General features: G+C 42.2%; 2 protein-coding genes and 1 long non-coding RNA gene across 4 annotated transcripts in view; 2 read left to right on the top strand and 1 right to left on the bottom strand.

Moving 5' to 3' along the window:
- The window catches only part of LOC138968860 (uncharacterized), a 510,049-nt gene that overhangs the window by 62,419 nt on the left and 420,036 nt on the right, over positions 1-27,594 (top strand). The window lies entirely within an intron of this gene.
- LOC138968850 (translation initiation factor IF-3-like) lies at positions 15,087-21,408 on the top strand. 2 transcript variants are annotated; one of them, XM_070341511.1, is made up of 3 exons: positions 15,087-15,127; positions 18,967-19,592; positions 20,292-21,408. In XM_070341511.1, the coding sequence occupies exons 1-3, from the start codon at positions 15,118-15,120 to the stop codon at positions 20,439-20,441; spliced, it is 786 nt and encodes a 261-aa protein (XP_070197612.1). In that variant the 5' UTR covers positions 15,087-15,117; the 3' UTR covers positions 20,442-21,408. The 2 variants fall into 2 exon arrangements, with proteins under 2 accessions (XP_070197612.1, XP_070197613.1); XM_070341512.1 differs by lacking the exon at positions 15,087-15,127 and adding an exon at positions 15,727-15,787.
- LOC138968851 (uncharacterized) lies at positions 21,919-27,591 on the bottom strand. Its single transcript, XR_011456300.1, has 2 exons — positions 25,000-27,591; positions 21,919-24,539 (listed from the first exon to the last, which is right to left on the bottom strand). It is a non-coding gene; the product is annotated as an uncharacterized lncRNA (long non-coding RNA).

The raw sequence follows: 27,594 nt of genomic DNA, 5'->3' as shown, positions 1-27,594 counted from the left end.
GGTCACCATATCGATAATGGCACAGCTGAATGATGATCAAGATAATTATGCACCCGCACAGTATCATTAGAGGACGATGGGAGGAAGACCATAAAAAGAACCCTGTTTCTCGTGTTATTATGACGGTTGTGGGATTTGTTGTTTTTGGTTGCACACGAAAAAGGAAGACTGATCTAAAAAAAAAAAGAAAGAATGGTAGCTCAAATATGTAAAACAAGCAGTGCATTACAAAACTAAACAACACAAAATTCGTGGTGTGTTTCTCACATTTATTGTTTTGTTTCACAGCATGAATCAGATATTTCATTTGGCAACGTCTCCATACTCGGTAAACTTCCAAGGGTAGTCCTGCCAGAACAACGTACGCAATGTTTTGTCAGGCCCCAAGACTTGTGCACTAAAAGTTCCCACCTCAAATACTTATATACTGTTAATAATTACAATGTTTTTGAAAAAAAACTATACATGACAAAATCGCTCGAAAAATCCCACTAAAATCCCGCTGTTGTTGTGTTAAAAAAAAAGTATAAACTGGTGTCTGGCACTACTGTCAACAGAAACGAGAAACCTGTTGACAAGCAGAGGCCAGAATACACCACACCCTCGTCTCGATTCCCCCCTCTACGTTAAAACTTTAAAAGACTTGGTGAAGCAGAAGACACTTGTAAGGCAAATTTTCGCGCCGCGGTGCCGATGACGCAAATAACTCCGGCGCGACAAAACGATTGGTCCAGTAAAGTCGCGTCATCAACCGGTTCATGAATGGCCCGTGTATGAATGGCATTCCTTCTGTTGTGATGACGTGCGCACCTCGTCATTAATGTGACTGGGAAAATCGGTCGGATTTAGGTACCCCCAAGATCTTATGTCGGAATTAGATACCTTTACCCTACCGATCCAGAACTGCAAAGGAAACGTTAATAAAACTTCTATAATCATTGAAAAAGCTAAAAATCTGATCGAGCATGAAAAGGTAGCGATCGTGTGGTAGCGATCGTTGGCGGACAGACGGCATATTACTCGACAAAAAGGCAACAAAAACAATAAAATCTCACCTGAAAAAAATGATCACAAATCCCGCCTTCGGCCTCAACTGTGAAAAGTGTGTAATATGTCACATACGGCATAGGATTGCCCGGAAATGACAACGAAAGTGAAAGTAGCGATCGTTGGAAACCCCGGACAGACGACGTTCGGACATTCCAAAAAATGGACACGGCGCGAAATTTCGGTCATTGTAAATGCTTTCCTATGAAGTACAGACTATAAAGGTGTGTTTTCAATGTCAAAATAAAATCATGTTATCATTTCTTGTGGTAAAATAAGCTTACTTGGTTTATCTGTGAAGACTTAGTTTTTCGGACAGACAGCTTCCAGTTCTCGATTCGATTTTTTGTGCGCAAAATATGTAATGCAAAATTCATATTTGGGCTTTTGTTTTTGTTTGTATGGTTAGATATTGCAGCTCTGCTATCAAATATGACCATTCAGTGTGAATTGAGTGCCTTTTCGTTTCAATTTTCACATCAATGGTTGGCTTCTGTCATGCAGAAGGAAATGGCGTCTGTCCGGATTCACACGATCGCTACCAAACACATGTGCGTAAAATGCCAACAAGAACAACTCAAACGACTTTTTTGTTCAGAATTGTATTAAAAATGACACATTTGTGCATTGCATATAAAAAAAAACACTGAGAAAATTGGTTCAGCAAGTTAGAAATCAGAGCACATTGTGCAGTCAATAGAATGTCTCAATACCGTGAAACCTGCCAGGAGCGCGTTTTTGTGTGTGTGTGTGTGTGTGTGCGTTGAATGGCCACCCGGATAAAAGTTATACGATGTACTGGGATTTGGCTAACACAATTCACATGGTAAGAGGCTGCAAACACGTGGCATTAAAAGCCTTTTTTTGATTGCCTCGCTGTTGGCACAGCAACAGTTCTAAAGTAAACATAACCGGAAAAAAGCGATGAAAACATTCTTCAAACAAATAATACCGTAACAATACCAACAAACAGACAACTCTTGAACACAATTTACCCTTATGAGCAATGCAAGTGCACGCGCGGGTGTGTGTGTGTGTGTGTGTGTGTGTGTGTGTGTATGTGTGTGTGTGTGTGTGTGTGTGATAATTCGCTCTCAGACCGAACTCTTGTCGACTTTCATTTTCAAGAAAATAATGAAACGGTTTACAGTAACTTGTGGAATAATGTCACCATCTGCTTCTTTCACTAGATAGATGCAGCCCCCTCCCTGCCATTCAACTTTCTCGAACACACTGGTTCTTGAGTTTGAACAGTCCGTGTCCTGGTCAGGTTCATTCGCATCCAGTTCAGCCAACTTGTCCTTGGCAGAAGTAGAAACAGCCAGGGCCTCATAAAAGGCATGGTGTTCAGATGGGATGATCTCTGAGGCGCATAGGGACAGAAGATCACGTTTCTTGGCCCCAGAGATGGGCAGCGTGTTGGAGTAGAGTCGTGGAAGGGGCTTGGTGAGGTCGGGGCGCCCTCTCTTTGCAGACCCAACCAAACGCAAGGTTCGGTAGTCTTCATGGGTGTGGCTGTATTTGAAGAACATCTTCTTCTTCTTGGCGTTCGCAGAGACATTTGCGTAAGCGCGTGTACCGGTGGTTTGTTAGAATGCGCCGTGCGGCCCGGGTCCTCCGTCTTCAGCATTCGGGGTTTTCTGTCGGGGTTACCTCACCCTTAGCTCATGGCCCGTACGTCCTACCCTGAGAGCACAGGGGGGAGGATTTGCCGGGATCCCACCCGGAGCTAGGGTTTTAATGCGCCACAAATCGCATTAGATGAGTCCCGTCAATGGACGATGGAGCATTTCAAAGGGGGTAGCAGTGCCGCCTGCTACCCCACTCCGCCCTGGTAGGAAACACCGCCAGTTTGGTCCGCGGCCGCAAGCGGCTGATCTCCATATCTGAAGACCGTTCCCCTATCCGCCTCCCGGGGACAAGTGGCTCTATCCCCTCTCCCCCCTTTCCCCGTCGCGATATAACCTTCGTGGTTGAAAACGACGTTAAACATCAAATAAAGAAAGAAAGTTAGCGTATATGATGTATTACATAGAAAAGAGTTTGTTTCCTATCAGTTCATTTGGGTGACGCGACTTTTGAGCGCCAACATTTGAGCGCCAACATTTGAGCGCCGCACATTTTAGCGCCGCACTTTTGAGCGCCGCACATTTGAGCGCCGCACTTTACAGCGCCGGACATTTGAGCGCCGTAGGTGTCATTGTGTGCTGTTTTCTAAATAGTCGTTATTTGATCCGTTATTTTGCGTGTTTGTTTGTTTATGTGTGATGGTGTTTATGTTTATGGTGTAGTCTGTAACACACACACACACACACTCACACACACACACACACACACACTCTCACACACACACACATACACACACACACGCACACACACAAACACACACACACACACACACCAGGGAGAACACAAATTTGCATACTTTTATTGACGACCGAACATGAACAACGGGCGCGCTGGCACATTAAAATCACCGGGATGACTAAAAGCACTTAAATGATCTAAAACATGAAGGTGAAGGCCAGACCTTCCATTGTGTCGATCAAGCCACGCTGGCCAGCATTGTATTGCACAATGATCCGTTTGGCACGCACCTGCAGGTCTCTGTACTTCCGGCGCCTGGGGGCGGGAGCCTGGCCTGCCAGAAGGCGGGTGATGTCGGCCTGCACAAGGATCTGTTCTTTCTTGAGCGCAGCGATAAGCCACCACAGGCTCGGTGAATGCGCCCCGAGGAGGCCCTGGAAGGCGTTGTGAAACCCTTCAACGCTGTTGTTGGACTTAGCATTGTCCGTCAGGGTCCTTTCGTGAAGGTTCCACATCTGCACAGCAAACATCGGTTGATGGCGTGGTCCACGACGTCGAGGACGTCCAATGTATGTGTCCTCGAAATAATCTATGATCGGTTGGGCACGTGCGTCCCAGAAAGCCGATGTGGGGTCAAACACAGTTTCGAATGCATTCTCAACGTCTGCAGGAGGAAGGTAGGCGAGAGCTGGCAGCATTCTCATCAATTTTGCAAACTCTTCCTCATCTCTGTACACAGTTGCGAGTCCATGGTCTTGGATGTGTCGCCAGACATTCTGTGCCAGATGGAAGTGACAATCCGTCAGCTGTAATCCAGGGAAAGTTTCATCGAACGCTGAAACCGCGGCTCTTTCGAAGTCGGCCATCAACGTGCTTGGCGCAATGCCTGGTCTCAGCGTAACCAAAGCTTGGAGAAGTCTATCATATGTGGCACGTGACTTACTTGGAAGCAGGGCAAAAACAACAGGAATTGTCGATCCCATGTAAAGCATGTGAATCGAATACACCTGAGTAAAGTACCCCGGGGCCACCTTGAATGTCCCATCTGCGAACCAGTCTTTCTGCTCAAACAACAACCGAAGACCATCAGGTGTGGCGAAAAGAAGAATCCTGTCCGCTCCTCGACCAGAGTCGTACGCCAGGAAAGTAGTTCCGTCTGTGAGAACCTGCCACACATATAAAAAAAATATGCTAAGTGTGTGTATGTGTCTGTGTGTATATATATATGTGTGTGTGAGTGTGTGTGTGTGTGTGTGTGTGTGAGAGAGAGAGAGAGAAAGAGAGAGAGAGAGAGAGAGAGAGAGAGGGGGAGAGAGCGCGCACATGCCTGTACTGGCACACAGCTTACACACGCACACACACAAACACACACACAAACACACACACACTCACCTTCATGTCCTCTGGGATTTGACCAAGTTCTGCAAGCGTGGCTGGTAACCTGGGCAAGTTGTTGCGTTGCCGCTGTCGTTGAATAGACCTTGTCATGGAAAACTTGCTGGGAAGACTTAGCACTGTAGCTTGAGATAATCCGTCGTGGACATCCGCCAGAATTTGACGAGTGGCATCCCGCGTTGTGTGTGCTTGGGACTTCATGCGATTTAAGGCCTTGTCAGCCTCCACTTTTGGAAGATTTGGGGCATGCTGATGGTCTCCGATCTCGTGTACTACCTCCCCATTCCTTGTATGTATCTTGGCTTTGCAGAGTTTTTGGTCGCATCTCCAAAAGAGCAATTCGGGATCATTCGAGCTCCTCTTGTCAAAGCGGAATGCATAACCGCCAACAGTCAATTTTTCTTTATTTCTTTTGCTCAGGTACGTTTCTGCCATCTTACCGCTAGTCTCAGTACAAGTGCTGTGGTTGAAACTAATACAGTGCTCTGCTCCTTAGCTGTGCGACAGCAATTCACATCGCCTATTCCGTACGTGTGAGTGACATCGATGTGTGAGTTCATTCTCACGCAGGTTACAGTGTGTGTGTGTGTGTGTGAGTTCTTTTCTGTACGAGCGTACTCTGCTCCTTAGCTGTGCGACAACAGTTCACATCGCCTATTCCGTACGTGTGACATCCCATATAATAATAATAATAATAATAATAATAATAATAAGGTTATTTATAAGGCGCTTATCTTATCTTATGCTGCAGACTACAATAACTCTAAGCACACACTCACGTCTTTCGTGATACATATACTCGACCCGGCGCTCAAATGTGCGTCGTTGTAATGTGCGGTGCCGTAATGTGCGGCGCTGTACGTGCGGCGCTGTAATGTTGCGGCGCTCAAATGTTGGCGCTCAAATGTTGGCGCTCAAAAGATATGGAACCGTTCATTTGTGATGTTTTAGGAAAATCCCCACAGAGAATTTTGGAATATAACATGGTTCGTGCTGCTGTTGTTGTAAATGTTATTGAATAAGATGATGCACGGAAAGGAAGAAATCTGTGACGATCCTTTGACAACAAACACTCCACCCTGGCAGTTAGAAAACCCAACCGTCAATTTTTCCTTAACTTCTTTCAAGAAGAATGAAACATCGGACTCTGTCTTTAGGCAGCTGTTTCTTGAGCAGTGCTCAAAGTACACAGAGTATGAATTTATTTTTACTGACAGCTCTCTCAAAGACGATTCAGCTGCTGCGGCAGCAGTTTCTAACAAGAAATTACATCAACCACTTTAACTCCGGCTCCCTAATGGTTCGTCGGTGTATTCGGCGGAACTTAGGGCCATCATCTTTGCATTAAAATTAATTTATCAATCCAGACATCAGTCTTTTTTGATTGTAACTGATTCGCTTTCAGCTCTTGAAGCGATATCCACCAGAAAGTTTACTCATCCTTTTTTAGTCGACATTCACGACCTTCACACTAAACTTATTTCTGAAGGCAAGATTATCAATTTTTTGTGGGCGCCCAGTCATATGGGCATACACGGCAACGAGGTTGCTGACAAGGCAGCAAAGGATGCTCTAGATTTGGCGGTTCCTTGTCTCCCTGAGCAGTCTGTTCCTTTTACTGACTTACGTCGAAACACCCTTTGTTACAGCTTAAAACTCTGGCAAGACCGTTGGTCTACCTGCACGGAAAACAAATTGTATAAAACTCTTCCTGACCTGTTAAAGCCACTTCCTTTAGTGGCTTCAAATAGAAAAGAAGAAAGTGTTTTGGCCAGGTTACATACTGGTCACACTTATCTCACTCTCATGTTCATCTGCTTAAAAGAGAAGAGGCACCATGGTGCTACGCATGTGATACTGGATTTACTGTGAGTCATTTTATCACCGAGTGTGCTGATCTGTATGATCAACGAGAAAAGTATTTTGGCACCTCGAGCTTGAAAAGTATTTTTACAGAGGTCAGCTCTACAGCTCTTTTTGGGTTTTTAAAGGAGTCTGGTCTTTATCTTAAGATTTGAATTTTAAAACTACCTAATTTATTTGACATATAGGGTCTTGCTTTGACCTTTTTGTTGCCTTCGGGTGACGTTACGGATTTTATGTATTAGAACTGTTTTAATCTAAAAATGTGTAATGATTAACTTGTGGGGTCCTGATTTGGCCTATTATGGTCCGCTGGACCCGAAAAGCAATAGCTAACTAACTAACTAACAAAGGAAGAAATTGATTTGATGGATATCCCCTCTTATCGTGGTAAGAAAGTACACAACGCACAACAGTTCAGAAAAGAATTAGTAAGCATGAAACTTGTTGAACCGTGTGCAATTGGATTTTGGAGGAGGAAATTTAATTATGAAATTGATAAGAAAGATTGGCTGATGAGTTTTGAATTGGTTAAAGAGACAAGGCTACGAGTATTACAATGGAAATTACTTCACAATATTTACCCCACAAACATTATGTTATGATAAACAGATAAAGTTAACTGTGCATGAAATCATGTTTGGAGTTAAAAATCGAAAAATGCATGCAACTCTGTTGAAAGAATTAATCTGTATAATTCTGGTTGCTACTGTTCTTTTTTTCCCCATCTAAAAGGATATGTACATTCAGGAAAAAAATGAAGACAAAATGCTGAAAAAATATATGTATACAACATTTACAATTTTATCCCTTTACCTTGAGTAGTTAATTTGAATTTTTATGTTATGGTTGTGAAAATAAGGATTAGGGTTATTGATTCTGTTCATATTGTTTTCCATTTTGCATTGATTTATTTACTCCCCGCGGGTTAGAGGGAGTCCCATATTGGTTGGGAAGAGAAAGAATTTACCCGATGTTCTCCAGCATGTGGTAAGAGGCGACTAACGATTCTGTTTCTCCTTTTACCCTTGTTAAGTGTTTCTTGTATAGAATATAGCCAATTTTTGCAAAGATTTTAGTCAAGCAGTATGTAAGAAATGTTAAGTCCTTTGTACTGGAAACTTGCATTCTCCCAGTAAGGTAATATATTGTACTACGTTGCAAGCCCCTGGAGCAAATTTTTGATTAGTGCTTTTGTGAACAAGAAACAATTGACAAGTGGCTCTATCCCATCTCCCCCCTTCCCCCGTCGCGATATAACCTTCGTGGTTGAAAACGACATAAAACACCAAATAAATAAAGAAAGAAGCAGATTCATTTGTTCCATATATGCCAGTGGGTGTTTTTGTATGTGCTTTGTTAAGGGTTTAGATAGAACAGGTAAGAGGGAAATAGGTCAGAAGAAACATCAGACAGAGATGCCAGAGCTAGTGGAGCCACCATCTTTCTCCCTTGACGCCCCACCCTGGGAAGACAGACAAGGAAACCTGGACATACAGACCAGTGTCCCCTACCTCACAACAAAGGACGAGCAGAGCAATGCGACGAAAAAAGCCCTGACTCTTGCCATGCTTGAAGAAAGGTACCCCCAAGAAGCATGGATACGGGTGTATACTGATGGGTCAGCCACAGAGGCCGTCAAAAATGGAGGAGCGGGGGTGTATGTCCAGTACCCCAGTGGAGAGAGGCAAGCAGAGGGTATACCAACAGGCCTCCACTGTACAAACTACAGAGCTGAGGTACAAGCACTGATCCATGCAGCATACACCATCACCTGGTTGTCATGGTTGACTCTGTCGTTGGTCTTCCTGACTGACGCTCTGTCAGTACTCCAAGCAATGACCAGTAGCAAACTGCCTCAGCTGGAACACGCTCTACACAACATCAAGAGCCTGAGGACAGTACTGCAATGGATCCCCTCCCACTGTGGTGTACAAGGAAACGAAGAGGCGGACAGGATGGCAAAGCTGGGAGCAGAAGATGAGCAAGAGAACAACCCTGTGAGCCTGACAGAGATGAAGACCATCATTAAGTCTCTGCACAGGACGCCCCAGCCACAGGACAGCTACCACCTGCTATCCAGATCACAGCAGGTGGTCATCTTCCGCCTGAGAACGGGACACAACAGACTTAACCAGCATCTCCACGGGAAGCTGCATGTTGTGCCCTCCCCCATGTGTTCTTGTGGAGAAGCAGAGCAGGACACGGCCCACATCCTACGAGACTGCAGGAGCCACCAGGTGCTGAGGGAGGAAATCTGGCCATTGCCGGAGTCCCTGCACAACAAGCTGTACGGGCCAGTGGCTGCGCTGCAGAGGACCACTAATTATATCTCAAGATCTGGACTCCAAGTGTGATCGGCGATCGAAAAGAAGAAGAGGGAAATAGGTCTAAAGTTGTTTGGGTCTGTAAGATCCTTATTTTTGGGAAGTGGTAATACCTTTGCACCGGCACGGTTGGCCTAGTGGTAAGGCGTCCGCCCTGTGATCGGGAGGTCGTGGGTTCGAACCCCGGCCGGGTCATACCTAAGACTTTAAAATTGGCAATCTAGTGGCGTCTGGCATTATGGGGTTAGTGCTAGGACTGGTTGGTCCGGTGTCAGAATAATGTGACTGGGTGAGACATGAAGCCTGTGCTGCGACTTCTGTCTTGTGTGTGGCGTACGTTATATGTCAAAGCAGCACCGCCCTGATATGGCCCTTCGTGGTCGGCTGGGCGTTAAGCAAACAAACAAACAAACAAAATACCTTTGCACACTTTAAAATAGAAGGGAACACGTTTTGTTGTATGCTTAGGTTATTAACATAAATGTATGGTAAAGCAAGTTTTAGCAACTTGACTGGAATCTTGTCTGGACCCATTGACTTCTTATTCGCCATTTGTTCTACCAGTTTTCCTACCTCGTGCACTGAGATTGGAGGAATAGAAAACGTGTCAGTTTGAGTCAACTTTTGTCCACAGAATGTTTTTTACAATCATCCGTATCAAGGGAATCATTCTGATTGAGACAAGATTTTAGGTTGTCTGCTAGCGAAATGAAGTGTTTGTTAAAATCATTTGGAGATATTTGTGACTGAGAATTGGTTGATCCCTTCCTAAATTTATCAAGAATTTCATTCACTGCTCGCCAGATTGTAGCTGTATCCTTTTTTTTCTCAGAAATCAGTTTATTAAAATATTCTGCCTTTGCTTGTCTCACTGTTTATACTCTGTTTTCATGTTGCGCTCTTTAAAATAATCACGCATCGCGATAGCCTCGATAATGTCTGAGGTTAACCAAGGGGGGAGCTGGGGATGTTTCATTCTATGCTGACGTAGTGGTGCGTGTTTATCAATTATTGAACACAAAATATGGTAAAAATATTGCAAGCGCCCTCTGTGTCACTGCAATTGAATACACTATAAAATGGGGCTTGGTTAAGGTCAAAGAAAAAGGCAGATTCATCAAAATACTTGAAACTTCTGTATTCGATTGTTGTGTGGCCTTTATGACGTGATTTTGGCAATCTAAGAGAAATCGAGCAAAAAACAGAATGATGGTCACTAAAACTGGAATGCACTACTTGCGCATTTGCAACGATATTCTTACTATCAGTGTAAATATGATCAATCAGGGTTGAGGAAGTATTTGTTTCTCTTGTAGGGGTTTTAACCAGCTGATGAAGACCAAACAGAGCAGTGGTTGAGCACCACGTTGTTTGAGGCCTGAGTAGGTTAATGTTAAAATCGCCAAGCAATACAACATTCTCGTCACGAGCCTTCACTCTGTCCATCATAGAAACAAAATCATCAATCCACCTTGACGTTTCAGCATGGTTACGATACACATAGCCAATAAGCAAGGGAGAGGATTTGTCATGTTTTAGTTCCAACCACATACATTCAACATTTTCATCTTCAAGATCAGTTCTACGTTTGACAATCCCAGCAATGGACTGATGAACATAAAGAGCGATGCCTGTTTGGCTTACTCCTGCATTGTCCCGTCGTAAAACCGAATAATTCGGAATGTTAACAAGGCCGGCTGTCTGAGATACGCGAATCTAGACGCGTTTCACTTACACCGAAGAGCTGTACCAGCTCTGGTTGCTGGTTTAGCAATACACAGACATCATGTACTTTGTTGACTAAATGATAAATACTTACATGCCCTATACGGAGAACACTGAGTGTTTGATGTTGTTAACATTAGGACGAAGTGCAATATTGTAACAAACAGCAGTAAATAATAAAGCAAGCAAAATCCGGAAATATGAGTATCCGGAGCAGTCAAGACAACAGTTCTAGTATATCATAAACGCACAAGCCTTGATTTCTCCAAGTAAATGTCAAGATTCCCACAACACAAAGCGAGCGCTGACAATGCACATTCAGACACACAAGCTTTCACTTTAGGCCTACACGACAAAGCGTCACACGATTCGGATTAAGTGGCATTCACCACTTACACTCCCGGGATAAATCAGAGTAATTATAGTTGCTATTTAGAACAGGATGATACAGAATGAGATAGCAGCACACAAAGGCCGGCATGCAATCAAAAATAAAGAAACAAATTGTTGCTTAAAAATGAAGGGTAATTCCGAACAAGGTAAAGCAAATCCCACAACAAACAACGGGATACTAGATAATATAAGCTTAAATGCAAGATGAGCAAAATGTTCACAGAAAACAAGGAGACACAAGGTTAAAAGCAGTTAAAGCTGTGGTCTATTTATGACTTTCCGGGGCTACGAGGTTGAAAAATAGGGAAACAATCATGTACAGAATTCTGTACAGCAAACGCTACCCGAAACCCCACCTATACGGCGTGTATGACCTTGAGAGCTTCAGTCAACGCTTGAATTTTGCAGGGATAACATCCGGTTTGCTCTCTCAAGACTGATCATAATTTATCTTCAAGAGAGATCAAGGGGAAAAAATAATTGCCCCGGCGAAGATTCGACCTCTCGACCTCGAGACTTCGTGTCTCATGTCCTAACCACTAGGCTACTGCGCCAATTGATAAAAAGAAGGAAAAACATTGATATGAATTCATGTTATGTTATTCTTGAAGCAGCATGATTTATATCTCTATCCGCCCATTGTTCAGAAGTGAATACATGTATAACTATTTCTTTGATGTCTGGTTTCAACTGCACAGAGCTTTGGAGAGATTCAATCACTGTTCTTGTCATTTTTCTTGCATGTTGTAAATAGAGATATCGCAGCTATTTGCACGGCGCGAATGTCGTGTAGCATGACGGTGTAAACATGTACTGCGATTCTGTAAAACATGTTTGCAAATAAAGGCAAATTTTAATGTCAATGTTTACGTTTTTGCAACGCATGAATGATAATTCAAGCGTAGAATGATATAACATTATCAATTTTTTATCTTTGACAATACTGGTGAAGTGGCCTGGCGGTTAAGACATCGGCCCCGACATTTCGAGGCCCCGATTCCTTGAGTTCGAATCCCTGCCAAGTCGTTTATTTTTTCTGCTCGATCCTTCTTGACGAATATGCTCAGCTCTGCGAGAGCAAACCGGATGTTACCACTGCAAAATTCAAGCGTTGACTGAAGCTCTCAAGGTCATACACGCCGTATAGGTGGGGTTTCGGGTAGTGTTTGCTGCACAGAAATCTGTACATGATTTTGTCCCTATTTTTCAACCTCGTAGCCCCGGAAAGTCATAAATAGACCACAGCTTTAATGCTGAACAGCCCTGGTGAGATTCAGTTGATGCTGAACAATTCACAAACTCGGCCCAAAGCCAGTAGTTCATGCAAATATTTAGCTCACCGTCAAAGTTAATGTTGTAAAAGGTACAGAGAAGTAGAATCTCAATTATGCATCACGTGTTCAGACAATAATATCGTCGAAACACCAGCCGCTTTCCATGCGGATGAAGAGAGAGAGAGAGAGAGAGAGAGAGAGAGAGAGAGAGAGAGAGAAAAAAAAACATGTAACTGATCTCGTGCAGGCATGGGAATTGTCCTCCGAATTTTTTTTTTTGTTCTGCCGAAAAAGCAAAAGTGTCCACCGAAAAAATAAAGGGGGGAGGCACACAAAAAAAGCACCGGTTACTTTTGCCTTTGCGCAAAAGCCCGCGAAAACTTTCCGTACTTCACGCACTGCTACCGCCCGCCTCAGTTACTTAAACTTTTATGTTTGAAAGTAAACCAGATTGCACAGATTGTGTTACAAGTTACATTTTCCTGTTTGTCTCAACAGATCAATTTTTTAACAAATTTAAACCACATGTATATATTTTTTCTTCAAAAAAGCAAAAATTGGTACTAAAAACTCGGATTCTAAAAACAGAATTTAATGGCAAACTTGGAGCTCAGATGACACCAGATTGCACCATCTGGGTTCTTTGGAGAAATTTTTTTCCGGGGGGGGGGGGGGGGGGCATATGCCCCCCGGAGGACTGAGGAGGATGTTGTGAAACAGCTCTTGAAAGAAGTCTAATGCTAAGAAGGCAGCAGGCCCGGATGGTATTACACCAAAAGTCCTACATTTTTGTGCTGAGCAGCTTTGCTCAATTCTCACTGTGATTTTCAACATGTCTCTGTCACAGTCAAAAATCCCTTCCCTTTGGAAAACATCTTGCATCGTCCCAGTTCCAAAGAAAACCCCGGTCAAAGTGATGAACGACCTGCGACCTGTAGCATTGACTTCTGCTGTCATGAAGGTTCTTGAGCGACTAGTATTAGTGAAGCTTCAGGTGCTTACCGCGGAGTTTATGGATCCGTGGCAGTTTGCCTATAGAAAGGGTAGAAGTGTTGAGGATGCCGTTTTACATGTGTTGCACAGTATCTATTCTCATCTGGATAAACCTGGAGCATGTGTTAGACTGATGTTTTTTGACTTTTCTAGCGCGTTCAATACGATACAGCCTCACCTTCTTTCTGAAAAGCTACTGAAGATGAAAATTAGCGTTCCAACTGTATTGTGGGTCACAGACTATCTGACCAACCGACCCCAGTTTGTTAGGGCTGGTACAGTACCATCTAATGGCCCGAACACAAACACCGGTGCTCCGCAGACCGCGCTATCTAGTGTACTGAATACCAACACAGGAGCTCCGCAGGGAACAGTATTGTCACCTTTTCTGTTCTCCCTGTATACTGCTGACTGCAGGAGTTCTCACGGGTCGTGCTTCATCGACAAATTTGCTGACGATACTGGACTTACAGGACAGATTACTGACGACAATGACACACACTACAGACAAGAAGTTAGCAGCTTTGTGGACTGGTGCGACGAGAATTACCTGGACTTGAACACAGGAAAAACTAAAGAAATGATTTTTGACACTAGAAGAAAAAAGGTAGCACACAAGCCTATCGTGATAGCTGGTGTTGAAGTCGAACAGGTTGAAAGCTATCGCTACCTAGGTGTAGTGATCGACAACAAGCTGTCTTGGCATGCCAACACTGACCAAATCTTGAAGAAAGCGCACACGCGCATGTACTGTCTAAGGAAGCTTAGATCGTTCTCTGTTCGTAATGACATCCTGCAAATGTTCTATCTGTCCACTGTTGGTAGCATGTTGACATATGCATGTGTGTGCTGGGGGGGGGGGGTAACCTTAGTACACAGGATAGTGACAGGCTAGAAAAGCTAGTCAAGAAGGCTGGATCTGTTGTAGGCAGGAAGCAAGAGACCATTGAATCAGTTTGCCAGAGACGACTGACTGACCGACTGACCTCAATTTTGGCTGACGAGACACACCCACTGAAACCTGAATTTGACTCTCGACGCAGTGACAGGAGTGGTAGACTGAGGGCTATGGTTGCTAGAACGTCACGTTTCCGCAATTCTTTTGTTCCCAGAGCTATCCATGCTTTCAACCAATCACATGTTAGAGGCCTCTATCATGTTTCTCTGTCATAATTATTACTGTACTCTGTTGCTGGGTTATCTGTAATGTATGTATTTTTAGTAACTGTATTACCGTAGCCCAAAATTAATGTGCGGTGTTCTAGTCGACATGTGGTGCTTTGTAAACCTTGTGTGTGCGTGGATGTGGAGGTGGACTCTTGGACGTCTTTTTGTTATTGGAATTATGGTTTTTGTTAATTTGTATTGCTGTTGCTGTTGTTGTGTGAGTGAGTTGTGAGCCGGTTGGCAGACTTGACTTGACGGATGACTGTTTGCGTTAGTGAGACTGTGTTTAGTATGCATTCTTATTCTTTTGATTGGAAATGAGTATTGTTACAACATAATTTCCTTATGGATTAATAAATTTGAGTTGAGTTGAGTTGAGTTAGTAAGGCTAGGCGCCGTCAACTTAATTGACCCTTCGCGTCTTCAGTTATACATTTTCAGCCTTTTTTACAATTTTCAATTCCCATGCCTGCTCGTGAGAACGGTAACAAAACGAGACATGTCACCTCTCCGAATGCATTCCAATACTGAGATGACCGCTCCTGCGGCCATCAATAAAACATGCAAGCACTTGATGAGGTAGTCGTTTTAGACGATGCTTCTGGTGGAAGTTCTAACGAGATAACATGCAAGAAGGTGGTAATCTTGAAATTTAGCGTGTTAAATTAATTAATTATGCTTAAGTTTGGAGCTCAATCCGTCTATTATTTTCACGACAACTGAATGTTCTTTGGCTTGCTTATATGGATTAACATCGTCCTAGTAGATCTTCTGTGATGATCCAACAGCTACGCTTCTCTTGGGGTCAACTACCATTTGATTTGAAACTGATGCAAGGGCGGGGATGTAGCTCAGTCGGTAGCGCGCTGGATTTGTATCCAGTTGGCCGCTGTCAGCGTGAGTTCGTCCCCACGTTCGGCGAGAGATTTATTTCTCAGAGTCAACTTTGTGTGTAGACTCTCCTCGGTGTCCGAACACCCCCGTGTGTACACGCAAGCACAAGACCAAGTGCGCACGAAAAAGATCTTGTAATCCATGTCAGAGTTCGGTGGGTTATAGAAACACGAAAATACCCAGCATGCTTCCTCCGAAAGCGGCGTATGGCTGCCTAAATGGCGGGGTAAAAACGGTCATACACGTAAAAGCCGTGGGAGTTTCAGCCCATGAACGAACAAACAAAAGAAACTGATGCAAGGAGGAGGTAGTCTTTGAAGACGATGACCTACAACCATGCTTCTTGTAGAGTTACTTCCCTTGGTAAGGAAAATACGCAGAGGACAGAAAAAAACTCGTGAGGTAAACATTTGTAAGAAAACAATCATGTTTCCCATGCTAGACCTTCAATTCGTGTTATACCTTGCTGTGCAAAATGTCTCATCGTTCTTGTGTGGTGCATTGCTTAGTTTACGAGGAATGAAACGTTCTGTCATTCCTCGGTCCGAAACAGAATCGCTCTCTTTCTCTCTCTCACCTCTCTCTCTCTCAGAGCATCTCTGTCCAATGGACACACTCAGAAAGATAAACGGACCTACAGAAAACACACAGATTCACATGAACTCAGGCAGACAGAGTCTTTCTGTCTTTATCCCTTTTTGATCTCTTTCTCTGTGTGGACACTCACTTGCTTTTTGAGTATATAACCACCAGCACCATTTATACGCATCTAGACATACCAGCAAGACATAGGCCTGCAGGGTTTGCATTCATGTGTGAAAAGTTGAAGCAAGAGAAAATGTGAGCTTAGAAGTAAGTAACACTAACAGAGAGCCAGTCCTCAAAGATACTTTTCTTTTCCTGTAGACGTTATGGTCAATTACTATAGATGTCCCCAGAGTTTTACCTGGAATGAAAGATCACTCCACTTTAACATGGCAAAAATCTACAGTCTGGGGAAATAGCTGAGTCGGTAGAATCTGATCCTGATCCTTATCCTGCATGGCTGCTTTCAATGCAGAATGGTGTTTTTTTTCTTCCTTCATTAATTACATAATTACCGACATCTGCATCATTGTACTCAGCAAATACACCTATGAATATATTCAATCAGAAAGAAGCCGGATTGTTGATTTTGGGTATGTATGTGACTAAGTGGAAAGATGCTCTTCTTTCATGTAAGGCCAAAAAAAAAAAAAAGGTCTGTTTACGGTAACATAGGCCAAAAAAATAGGGTCGGTAGGTCGGGGTTATTTTTTTTATTTTTTTTCCAAAAAAACATATTTTTACGTTTTTTTTCTCCCCCAAATGCCAAAAAAAAGTCTAGGGTCGCGCGAAAAAAATAGGGTCGGTCGGGTTACCGTAAACAGACCTATTTTTTTTTGGCCTAAAAGTAAAACTAAATCCTTGACATACAGGATCTGTGGTGGTTCACATGATCATTGAATTCATATATATGGGAAGGGATGTACCCTAGCTTAACCTCCACCAGATCACACTTTGGACTACACAGTCCTGATGATGTGGGTTGCGTAACGACCCATATTTAAAAGAAGGATTCAACGTAAAAAGTATGGGTCATACGCGACCTACGCCATACGAATTTGGATAAACTCTTTACCGCCTCTTTGCAGAGTATGCGTCGTACCTGAATAGGGATTAACATTGTATACTGTTCAAAAAAAGAAACGCATAGCTTGTAATATTTGGTTAATTTAATTATATGGCTACAAGGATATCCACCAAACTGCAGAAAATGTTTATCTGGTCGTCGACCTTTCGTCCATTGCCACAAGTGAGCTCTGCACGTGACGCATGCGTTATCAGTGGCTACAATGTCAAAATTGCTCATTTGGCATGACCATTCGTCATGCTTCAGTGTAATCTCGTGAAACTCGGGGAATATTGAGCTCTCACCATGTCTTCCAAAACCCATAAAAGCGGATTGTTCGCCACAAAGAAATCAGACGACAATTCAGCGACGAAAGATGGCCCGATTGAGCAGAGAAGACCGCCAAATTGCATTGGGTCGTTTACAAGCAGGCCAAAGTCAAAGTGCAATCGCCAGGCACTTCCACGTGTCCCAGAGCACCATCAGTAGACTGTGGGTCAGGTTTCAAGCCACTGGCTCCGTTGCTGACTTGCCACGAGCGGGAAGACCAAGGGCGACAACTGCTGCTCACGACCGCTTCATACGGCTCCGCCACCTCCGGAATCGTTTCCTGTCGGCCTCATCTTCTGTCCAGGCTCTCCCCGGGCCACACCGATTATCGGACCAGACCGTGCGGAACCGCCTGCATGAAGCTAGTTTGAGAGCTCGCAGACCTCACAGAGGAGCTGTCCTCACCCGCCGCCATCGCCAGAACCGAGTGCAGTGGGGCAACCAGCACCTTCGCTGGACCGTCCGGAATCACTGGAGACACGTGTGGTTCAGCGACGAGTCCTACTTCCTGCTCCAGCGACATGATGGTCGGAGGAGGGTCTACCGGAGAGTAAACGAACGTTACGCGCCCAACTGTGTGGATTAGGCACCCGTTCATGGTGGTGGAGGCGTCATGGTGTGGGGGGCGATCAATACCGCTGGAAGGAGCACCCTGGTGCACGTCCAAGGGCGCATAACTGCCCAGCGATACGTGGAGGAAATTCTGCGCCCACACGCCCTTCCTCTTCTGGCTGACCAGGATGCCATATTCCAGCAGGACAACGCTCGCCCGCACACAGCACGACTCACCACCCAGTTCCTCACCGACCACCATGTCCAGGTGCTTCCCTGGCCATCCATGTCGCCAGACATGAACCCGATAGAACACCTCTGGGATGAATTGGACAGACGTGTGCGCAGGCGAGAAGAAGCGCCGGCAAATCACCGCGATCTATTGCAGGCACTTCAGGAGGAGTGGGACACCATCCCACAGCAAGATATCCGGCATCTGATCCAGTCCATGCCCAGAAGGTGCCGGGCAGTTGTTGCTGCTCAAGACAGTCACACCCCCTACTGACTTGACAGCCTCGGCACCCAATCGTATTGATTGACTGATTGATTTGAAGATGCAAATGAACTGTGTGTGCATTCAACTGTGTCCATACCAAATTTCAAACAAATAATCTAAATATTGGATTTTCTGTTAATTTTTTAGAAAAATAAAACAAATTTGGCAAGTAGCAACTATGCGTTTCTTTTTTTGAACAGTATAAATTCGTTCTTAAATTCCATATGGGTCGGCCACATCATCCGGACAGCCCAGTTCAAATTAAGTCATCATCTATTTGTTTGTTTACTAAAATAATCCTTCAGAAAGTGGTCGACATGAAATCTTAATAAAAAAAATCCAAATAGTTTTAGAGATATACAGACGGTTTCGTGAGGCTCTGGGTCGTTCAAGACCCAGGAAGCACAGTGAAGGTTAAAGCACAGCATTAAAATCCATCAGATATGCAGTAATAGAAAAGAAGGCATTGTGATGTATTCATTTCAGATTGGTTATGCAGGCAGTATTTGGTTATACAGGCAGTATTTTGATTTTGGGTCTGACTGTCAACAGGTGGACGCTTGTCGACAACAAAGATGATCCAGCAACTTCCTCGCCTTTGCGTCTTGAGCGCACATAGCGTCTTGATGTCCACACACAGACACATCTCAGCTCTCCTTCCCAGAATGCTGCTGTCTTGCCTCTTTCACATGTCCAGAATAACCTCTCGGACACCATCAGAGCACACCCATACAAAATATCATGGCCTTTCCTTCTCTGTGGTGAAACATTTTTCAAACTGTAATGCTATGTATGCGGAGAAGAAATACCCCAAAAGCAGACCTAGTAAGCGTGATGAGGTGTGCCAGGTGTTTGACCAGAGGGAGATGCTGGTGGGACAGATGACGGTTCAAGCAGCAGAAGACCTGGCGAGGAAGAGCAACCTCAGGCTGGTGGATTCAGGACTCAACGCGGATCGTCTGCGATCGTTCAGGCTGATGTCGGGTCAGGAGCTTGTGGAGGAGAGCAAACGACAGCGAGCGGAGAAGAAAAGCGACAAAGTGAAGGAGAAGGAGTTCCGCATCATGTCAAACATCACTGACCATGACCTTGACATCAAAGTTCGCCAGGCCAAGGACGTGCTGACCAAGGGCGCCAATGTCAAGTTTGTCATCAAGGGGCACAGGAAATCAGCAGAGGTGAGCAAATAAGAATATAGATTGGCAAAACAGTGCAATGCCTTCCCCAGAGGATTTTTTTGGGCTATTTATTGAACTGTCCATGCTGTCAAAAAATTACTGTTTGAAAATTCCAATACCTTGGATTTTGTCTGTCCTCAAAATTCCTCTTGTTGAATTCAGGAGTAATACTGTGAAACCCCCCATTTAAGACCTCCAAAAATCAGAAAATGATGTCTGAGTGGTAAAAGGGGGGTAAATTGACAAAGGCCATGAACAGAGAGTGAATGGCTGGTATGGTGGGTTTTTTTGTAAACAATTCAAATAAGATTTTTTTTTCTGATCAGATCTGAGATCCAGGTTTAGTTCCATATGCATCATCCACATTATTCAATTAAACAAAAACATATTCAAAGATGATAGGAAAATAAGAAGACAGAATTTGCTCTTGTTTTTTTAATTAATAACTGTTACGTGTTTACTGTGTAGAAGACTTTAGTTTAAATATTTAATTTTGTGTCTGTTAGTGTTAAGAAAGTCTTCTTCTCTTTTAAATTGCCAAGCTAGCTGATTTTTGGCGTGCATTCAGTCTATTTCACTGCAACAAACCTCACAATATCTCTTTTGCAATATGCTGGTTAAGTGTTTGTACTATCATGCATGTGTCACATTTTAACAGCATTTCTAGAGTTTCCAACGATGGCATTCTTTCCTTTGCAGGCGGAAAGCAACAAGATGATCGCCCAACTGATGAAAAAAGTGACCACAAGTCTTCAGGACTGCGCAGTCATCAAGCAAGGGGTTCGAAGCCCGGCCGAACAGCAGCTTCTTCTGAAGCCCCTCTCCTCTGCCTCTGTAGACGCTGAGTAAAGAAGAGAATAGCGTTGTGCCAACCGCAGCAACTGTTGTGCGTGATTTCAGTGCATGCTACTTGTGTCAGTTTGTGTAGTTGGAACTGAAATAATTGGTTTTGTACGTTTTAGGAAAGTGAAGGGAGAAGCAGGAATTAAGAGGGCTTTTAAAGATACTTTCCTTCCGTCCTTTCGGTGTAAATCATCTTGTAAATATCCAGACCTTCGTCTTTACAAGGGATAAGGGAAACCTTCAAATGAAACACATATCAGAAATCTACAACCCAACAGCTTCTTGTGCAGAGTTGGACTTTTTTGTGTCCTGAATTCATTGCCTAGGTGACACCTGTGTCATTGTGAAATTGTCACTATAACTAGAAGGTTATTCAGGGAGGAAGGTATCTTTCACTTTCAGGCAGCACCTACAGGGCATTTTAACAAAAATACATTTGCCAAATTGATTAAATGTGCTAGGAATGAAAATATGCGCATAATCTCAGACTTGATCTTGAAACATGGCTGTGTTAAAAAGTCTAAATTTTCAGCTGTTTCCGTATCACTTCTATGAAAAAGTGGAATTTTTCTGTGTTTGTTTTCTCTCCCTTTTTTTGCCTTATGTTTGAAGAATGTTGAGTTGTGCTTCTGTATGTCTGTCTTGTCTGTCTGTGCGTGAGTGCCTGCATGTGTGTGTGTCTAAATGTGTTTGGTTTAGCAGTGAAACTGATATTGAAAGAACATTGTAGATTCGTAGATTTTGCAACTTTTCTTATGCCATATGTGAAGGGACTATCTTTAGTATGATTATGTTCATGTGGATTCACAAATATGCATTTAATACATGTTTGGGTAACATTTGCTGGAAGTCAAACATTGTCTGTACATGTAACTTGCAGAGTTGTGCCAACATGATGAAATATTGCAGGAAAATATCTGTACATCTGTAGAATAGCATTGATTACTGAAGATTATTAAATATCGAAGCATTGTTTGATTCTGCCATATATTATTTCAAAACTTTGTCGGTCTGTCCATCTGAGTGTCTGTCTGTCACAGTTTTGATTGTTTGTATTTATCAACCAATTTGCCTTTAACCCTTCATTACGTCCCACATCTCTATGGCAAATCTGCAGGGGAACTTTCTTGCACTGTACATATGACCTAGATAAAGATTTGAAGTTGTGAGTTCCAATTTTGTGATCCTACAACTGTCTTGAACCAGCTATGGTGCACCTGGAATATATCACATGTAATTGCAAGGATCTTAACAGTGATCTTAATATCAGCTAACATACTGCAGTGCAAATGGCAACTTTGGCATCAAGCCCTTGTATCTTTTGCATGGTGGTCTTGTTTGTAGTTCATCGTCATTTTGATGATTTTTCACCCACACACATACATACACACACACACGTATAGTACATAAACACAGGCACACAAACTCTCACACATACAAACATATATATATAAACACACATGTAAAACTGCACACGCATACATTGGCTCAATGATATTTTAATCATTCTCTCTATATCGCTGCTAAAATTGATCATTCATAGAAAGAGACAAATTGAACCAAACGAAACAAGAATATGCTGGTACAACGCAAGGGGCAAACAAAACTTGATATGCTAAAATTTGGCTAAATTTGAAAAAGGCCATAGCTAAACATATATGACTTAAATTGTGCACAGATTTATTGGGATAAGATATGAACAGGAAATCGCAAACTTCAAAACCAGGAATGTAAGGGGGACAATCCACAGAGCAGATGACTAGGCTGGAGAAGAATAACATCTAGAAGAAGAATTAAGAAAGAGAGAAAGAAAGTAATATTAGAACTGTGAGTACTCTTATTTAAAAGGATGATAAAGCAGTGTGTCATGTTTTTACATGCATAATTATACTGTACTGTATGAAAATGACACAGAGTACATGTTACTAAGTGCCAAATATAAAAGAAAAAACCACCTGTTGTATGGTCAGTCATGTGTTCTTATATCCTCTACCCACTGGAAAAATGCACGCAAAACATGGCAATGCGCTTGTACAGGAGTCAAAACAAAGAATCTGGTGGAATAAACTAAATCATAATTTGGAGAACAAAAATAAAGGCTAAAAGTTTCAATGTGCTGCATGCATCATAGTTTTTCATTTCAGTTTTAAAATTCACTCCACATTTAATAAAACTGATGAGTTCTTCTTCTCTGTTTGTTTCGCGAGGAGAAAATAATATCTGTTACAGAAAATGAAAGAGAGTACATGTCCATACAAGTAAATGAAAATGGTATAAAACCAAGCAAGCTCATTTTGTCTTTATTTGTACACAAATTGCATTCAAACATTATGCCACACACTCCACTGGCGCAAAATAATACAATTGCATATATGCTAAAAACTCATCATTTTCTTTCTTTATTTGGTGTTTAACGTCGTTTTCAACCACCAAGGTTATATCGCGACGGGGGAAGGTGGTATCGATAGAGCCACTTGTCAATTGTTTTTTGTTCACAAAAGCACTAATAAAAAAATTGCTCCAGGGGCTTGCAACTTAGTACAATATATTACCTTACTGGGAGAATGCAAGTTTCCAGTACAAAGGACTTAACATTTCTTACATACTGCTTGACTAAAATCTTTTAAAAAAATTGACCATATTCTATACAAGAAACACTTAACAAGGGTAAAAGGAGAAACAAATCCGTTAGTCGCCTCTTACGACATACTGGGGAGCATCGGGTAAATTCTTCCCCCTAACCCGCGGGGGGTACTCATCAGCATAATTTAAACTTGTAATGGTTAAATACAAGCATCAAATGGAGCTGTGGCTTCAGGTTAGATGGTTCACCTAACTTTCATTCTATTTCAGTTCCAAAGCATGTACTGTTGATCCAATTTTTTTCCTCATTTAATTTTTTTCTTCTTCAAATTTTATAAACATACCAATAAGAAGTTGACAAATGTTAATGAACAAAGTGATCAGAGAATGTTAATTTATAATAAACTAAATTGGCCTTCCTTCTTTGTCCACAGAAAGATGTTTAACCAGCGTGAATATGAAGGAGAAAGAACAATGAAAGAAGATCACACTCACTCTAATCAGTATTCATCCATTACTTCAAATACAACACCATAAAAGCATGTACATTGTAACTGGTTAAAATATTGATATCTTCAGTCTTCTTGAAATAAATGACATTAACTATCAATTCCTAAGATTACCAACAAAATATGACTTAAAAACCCTTCACATTCTGAACAACTCATTAAATTCTAGAACAGATAAAAATTTGGAACAGCAGTAAAAAATGGGGCAAAGATTTTTGGATAAACTGATATGAAAAAAATGCATTATTGTGCAAGGTCACACAGAATCTGTCAGTCTCACAGTTGAAACGAAAATACAGAACAACAATTTAGAACTTACACCAGACAAAGAAGAAAAGCAGCCCATTTTGTTCTGTTTAACCAATGAAATATCAGTATTAAATGTTAATATACTAAACAGCAGTACTTAAAATGGTGTGAACAAACAACAGCAAACAAAACTATGGTAAATGTGATAATAGAGTACAGGTGGGGACTACATAATATTATAATACAGTAACCTGGTATTCTGATCATTATTTTATATGTTAACCTGATGTTTATACTGTAATTGTTTTGTATATTTAACAGGTACTATTGATGTTAATGCTGAGTAATGGTGCTCTGAATTGCTTGTAAACACAAATGCATGCTTATCTTTCTTGCTGGGATAAGAGGGATGGAGAAAAATCAAAACAGACATTTTTCTGCCCTCGACATCCTCCCCCCCCCCTTCCTCCCATATAATTGCTCCCTCGCCAAATAACTACACAATATGTAATATACAGTCTTTTGACCAAGTACCAAGGACTACTACAAGCTGTGTGTAGTAGTCCTTGCCAAGTACACATGAAAGCAAAAAAAATATCACCTGACTGATCTTGGTTACACTGAACGAACATTCTGAATATGGATATATACCGAGCAACAAAAGAAACGCGAAAAAATTCTGCAATGTTTGATTGACAAAATCTCGAACAATTATGGAGTTAGAATTATCAAACCACAACATTTTCATGAAGGCATGTTTGACCTAGCTGTTGCGTGATTATTTTGATGCTGCGACTAACGTTAACGAAGTTTTGGAGGTCTCGCTCAGTCAGCCTTCATTGCGCTCTCTGGCCACTGATCGGACACTGGTTGCTTCCAATGATGTTCCTGGTATTGTCAGCGGCTGAATTGAATCGATGTCGAAGACGTTGTGGCAGGAAATTGCGATCTTGTCTTATTGGGGTAATGCGAAAAAATCCACTGCGTTGCATAACTGCAGTGCTTCCAATGTCACCAGAACATTGCAGAAGGTGATAAACTGTTGGAATATGCACGTTTAAAGCACATGCCAGCGCTTCTGGATCACCCCCAGCTTTAAATCGACCTGGCATTTTGGTGGTGTCAATCTTGGCATCCTGGCTGTTTCAAAAGTGAGACTGGCAGCAAGCGTGCCAACATTGGTCTCTTTTGATTGCTAATGCATTAGTGAACACATCTCACACATCAGATTTCTCCTGCTCTACTTGCACGTGCTGCGAGCGCGCATTATGTGTTTAACGATAAACCTGCTTGTCTCCTGTGTTAAAACAGTCACAGCATCAAAATAATCACACAAAAGTAAGGTCAAACATGCCTTCATTAAACTTTTGTGGTTTAATAATTCTAACTCTATAATTGTTGGAGATTTTGTCAATGAAACAATGACGAATTTTTTTGCGTTTCTTTTGTTGCTCGGTATATAATGTACCGGTATCCTATACTCCCTTTACCGTCCAAGACACAAAGATAACACAAATCAAATTGAAAACAAATGATAGTTTTTAGTGCCGCTCACAGAACAGAAATGATGTACACATTGTGCACATATTGGCCTAATAACAGCAGGAAATAATTCATAAATAGGAGAATGGGAGAGGAGACACGCTTTCAATTCAACAAACGATGACCAGTACAGTGGAACCCCCCTATAAAGACCCCCAATGTAAGACTTTCTCCTTTTTAAGACCCTCCTTTCTCAGATGTTCTGTTCATAGCCTCTGTAAATTAACCTCCATTTTAAGACTCTCTGTTTAAAGACCTGATTTTCTCAGATTTATGAAGGTCGTAAAAGGGGGGTTCCACTGTATGAGCTAAGACCTCTGTTCAACCAGAATAACAATAACAGAAAACAAACATATTCTATTTCTTTCTTTATTTGGTGTTTAACGTCGTTTTCAACCACGAAGGTTATATCGCGACGGGGAAAGGGGGGAGATGGGATAGAGCCACTTGTCAATTGTTTCTTGTTCACAAAAGCACTAATCAAATATTTGCTCTAGGGGCTTGCAACGTAGTACAATATATTACCTTACTGGGAGAATGCAAGTTTCCAGTACAAAGGACTTAACATTTCTTACATACTGCTTGACTAAAATCTGTACAAAAATTGACTATATTCTATACAAGAAACACTTAACAAGGGTAAAAAGAGAAACAGAATCCGTTAGTCGCCTCTTACGACATGCTGGGGAGCATCGGGTGAATTCTTCCCCCTAACCCGCGGGGGGAAACATATTCTATGCTGATGAGGATAAATATTTAATTTGTATAACAATGCAGCAGCAGAAACAAGAAAACATCCAATTGAACAAGGACAGCAGAGAAAAGACAAATTCAACAGTTGGGTACGAATGCTTGAGAAATTAGTTTGCAGACCTTATGTGAAGTTGTTAGTTATTTTAAGTGATGTAGCCAATTAAATTAAATATCTTGGTAATAAACACGCATTATCCGATAATTACAAAAACACACACACACACACACTTTCAACAGTTAGGGACGAATGCTTTAGAAATTAGTTTGCAGATCTTATGTGAAGTTATTAGTTATTTAAGTGATGAAGCCATTTAAATGGCATAAACACTTTTTCCCAATCATCATTGTTCCAAATTTGGCCTGTATGCTTCTCTCCAAGTGCTTGACCTAGCTCTGTTCTGGAGTTTACTTCCCTTCAAGTACTTGATCAGCAAATTCTGGCCTTAGTCCCTTGATATGCATTTAGATGATTAAGTAATTCCATGAAAAGTAGGATATGCGCCGAAATGGCTGCGATCTGCTGGCCGATGTGAATGCGTGACGTATTGTGTAAAAAAATTCCATCTCACACGGCATAAATAAATCCCTGCGCCTTGAATATGTGCATAAAAAAACATAAACAAATTTTTAAAAAATAAATCCCTGCGCTTAGAACTGTACCCACGGAATACGCGCGATATAAGTCTCATATTGATAATTTGCACAACGTATAGCTTCACCTACACTCTGTGTTCCAGTTAAATGTGAAAGAGGAATCTACTGTGTATGCGTGTCTGTCATGAATTTGCACCCCAAAAATCGGCCACAATAATAACGAAATAAAAATGATTGAAATTTAAAAACAACACTATGTCACGTGTATATCCAATAGATTCTTTTTAATCTCACACTTAGTAACAGTGACTTCTACAAAGCAAAACTGGAAGACAAAAATCATGGGGGAAAAAGCAGTCATGCCCTCTAGTACTTATCTCACGCTTTCTTCTTTTTGGCATCAAACACTTGGCACATACTTTTCTCCGTGGTAAGAAAAAGGGCGACCAACATATGTATCATCACAATTGATTGTAATCTTGTTGTAAAATCCTCTGCAGAAATACAGTCAAACTGTTTCCTATTACCGCACAAAAATAAAAGATGAAACAAACATTAATGAGTCAAAATACATTTAGCTTAGCTCCATGGCAAAAGTCCTTCTGCTTTGAAGCACACTACTAACTACAACAAAAATAAAAGGCTACCAGTAAGTTCGTCACACGGTAGATTCGTCACCTATGACGAAGTTACCGGCAGGGGTGGGCGGGTGTTTATGCTAAAGAGCTTATGCTTTCAGATGTTTGATTTGTGGGAGAGATTCAAGATTCACATTCTTTAGAGAGAGAGAGAGAGAAGGAGAGAGAGGGAGAGAGAGTGTGTGTGTGTGTGTGAGAGAGAGAGAGAGAGAGAGAGAGAGAGAGAGACACGGACGGTACATACACCCACATCCATGACACGCACGCACACACATGACACACACACGCACG

This window comes from Littorina saxatilis, linkage group LG6 (assembly GCF_037325665.1).
Source record: "Littorina saxatilis isolate snail1 linkage group LG6, US_GU_Lsax_2.0, whole genome shotgun sequence".
NCBI classification, from domain to species: Eukaryota; Metazoa; Mollusca; class Gastropoda; order Littorinimorpha; family Littorinidae; genus Littorina; species Littorina saxatilis.
This window is presented reverse-complemented; position numbering and strand designations above follow the sequence as displayed.

Bases quoted from the DNA above. Each gene is read 5' to 3' on its own strand.
- LOC138968850 (XM_070341511.1), top strand. The intron at 19,593-20,291 runs GTGAGCAAATAA...TTTCCTTTGCAG, and splicing joins GGCACAGGAAATCAGCAGAG to GCGGAAAGCAACAAGATGAT.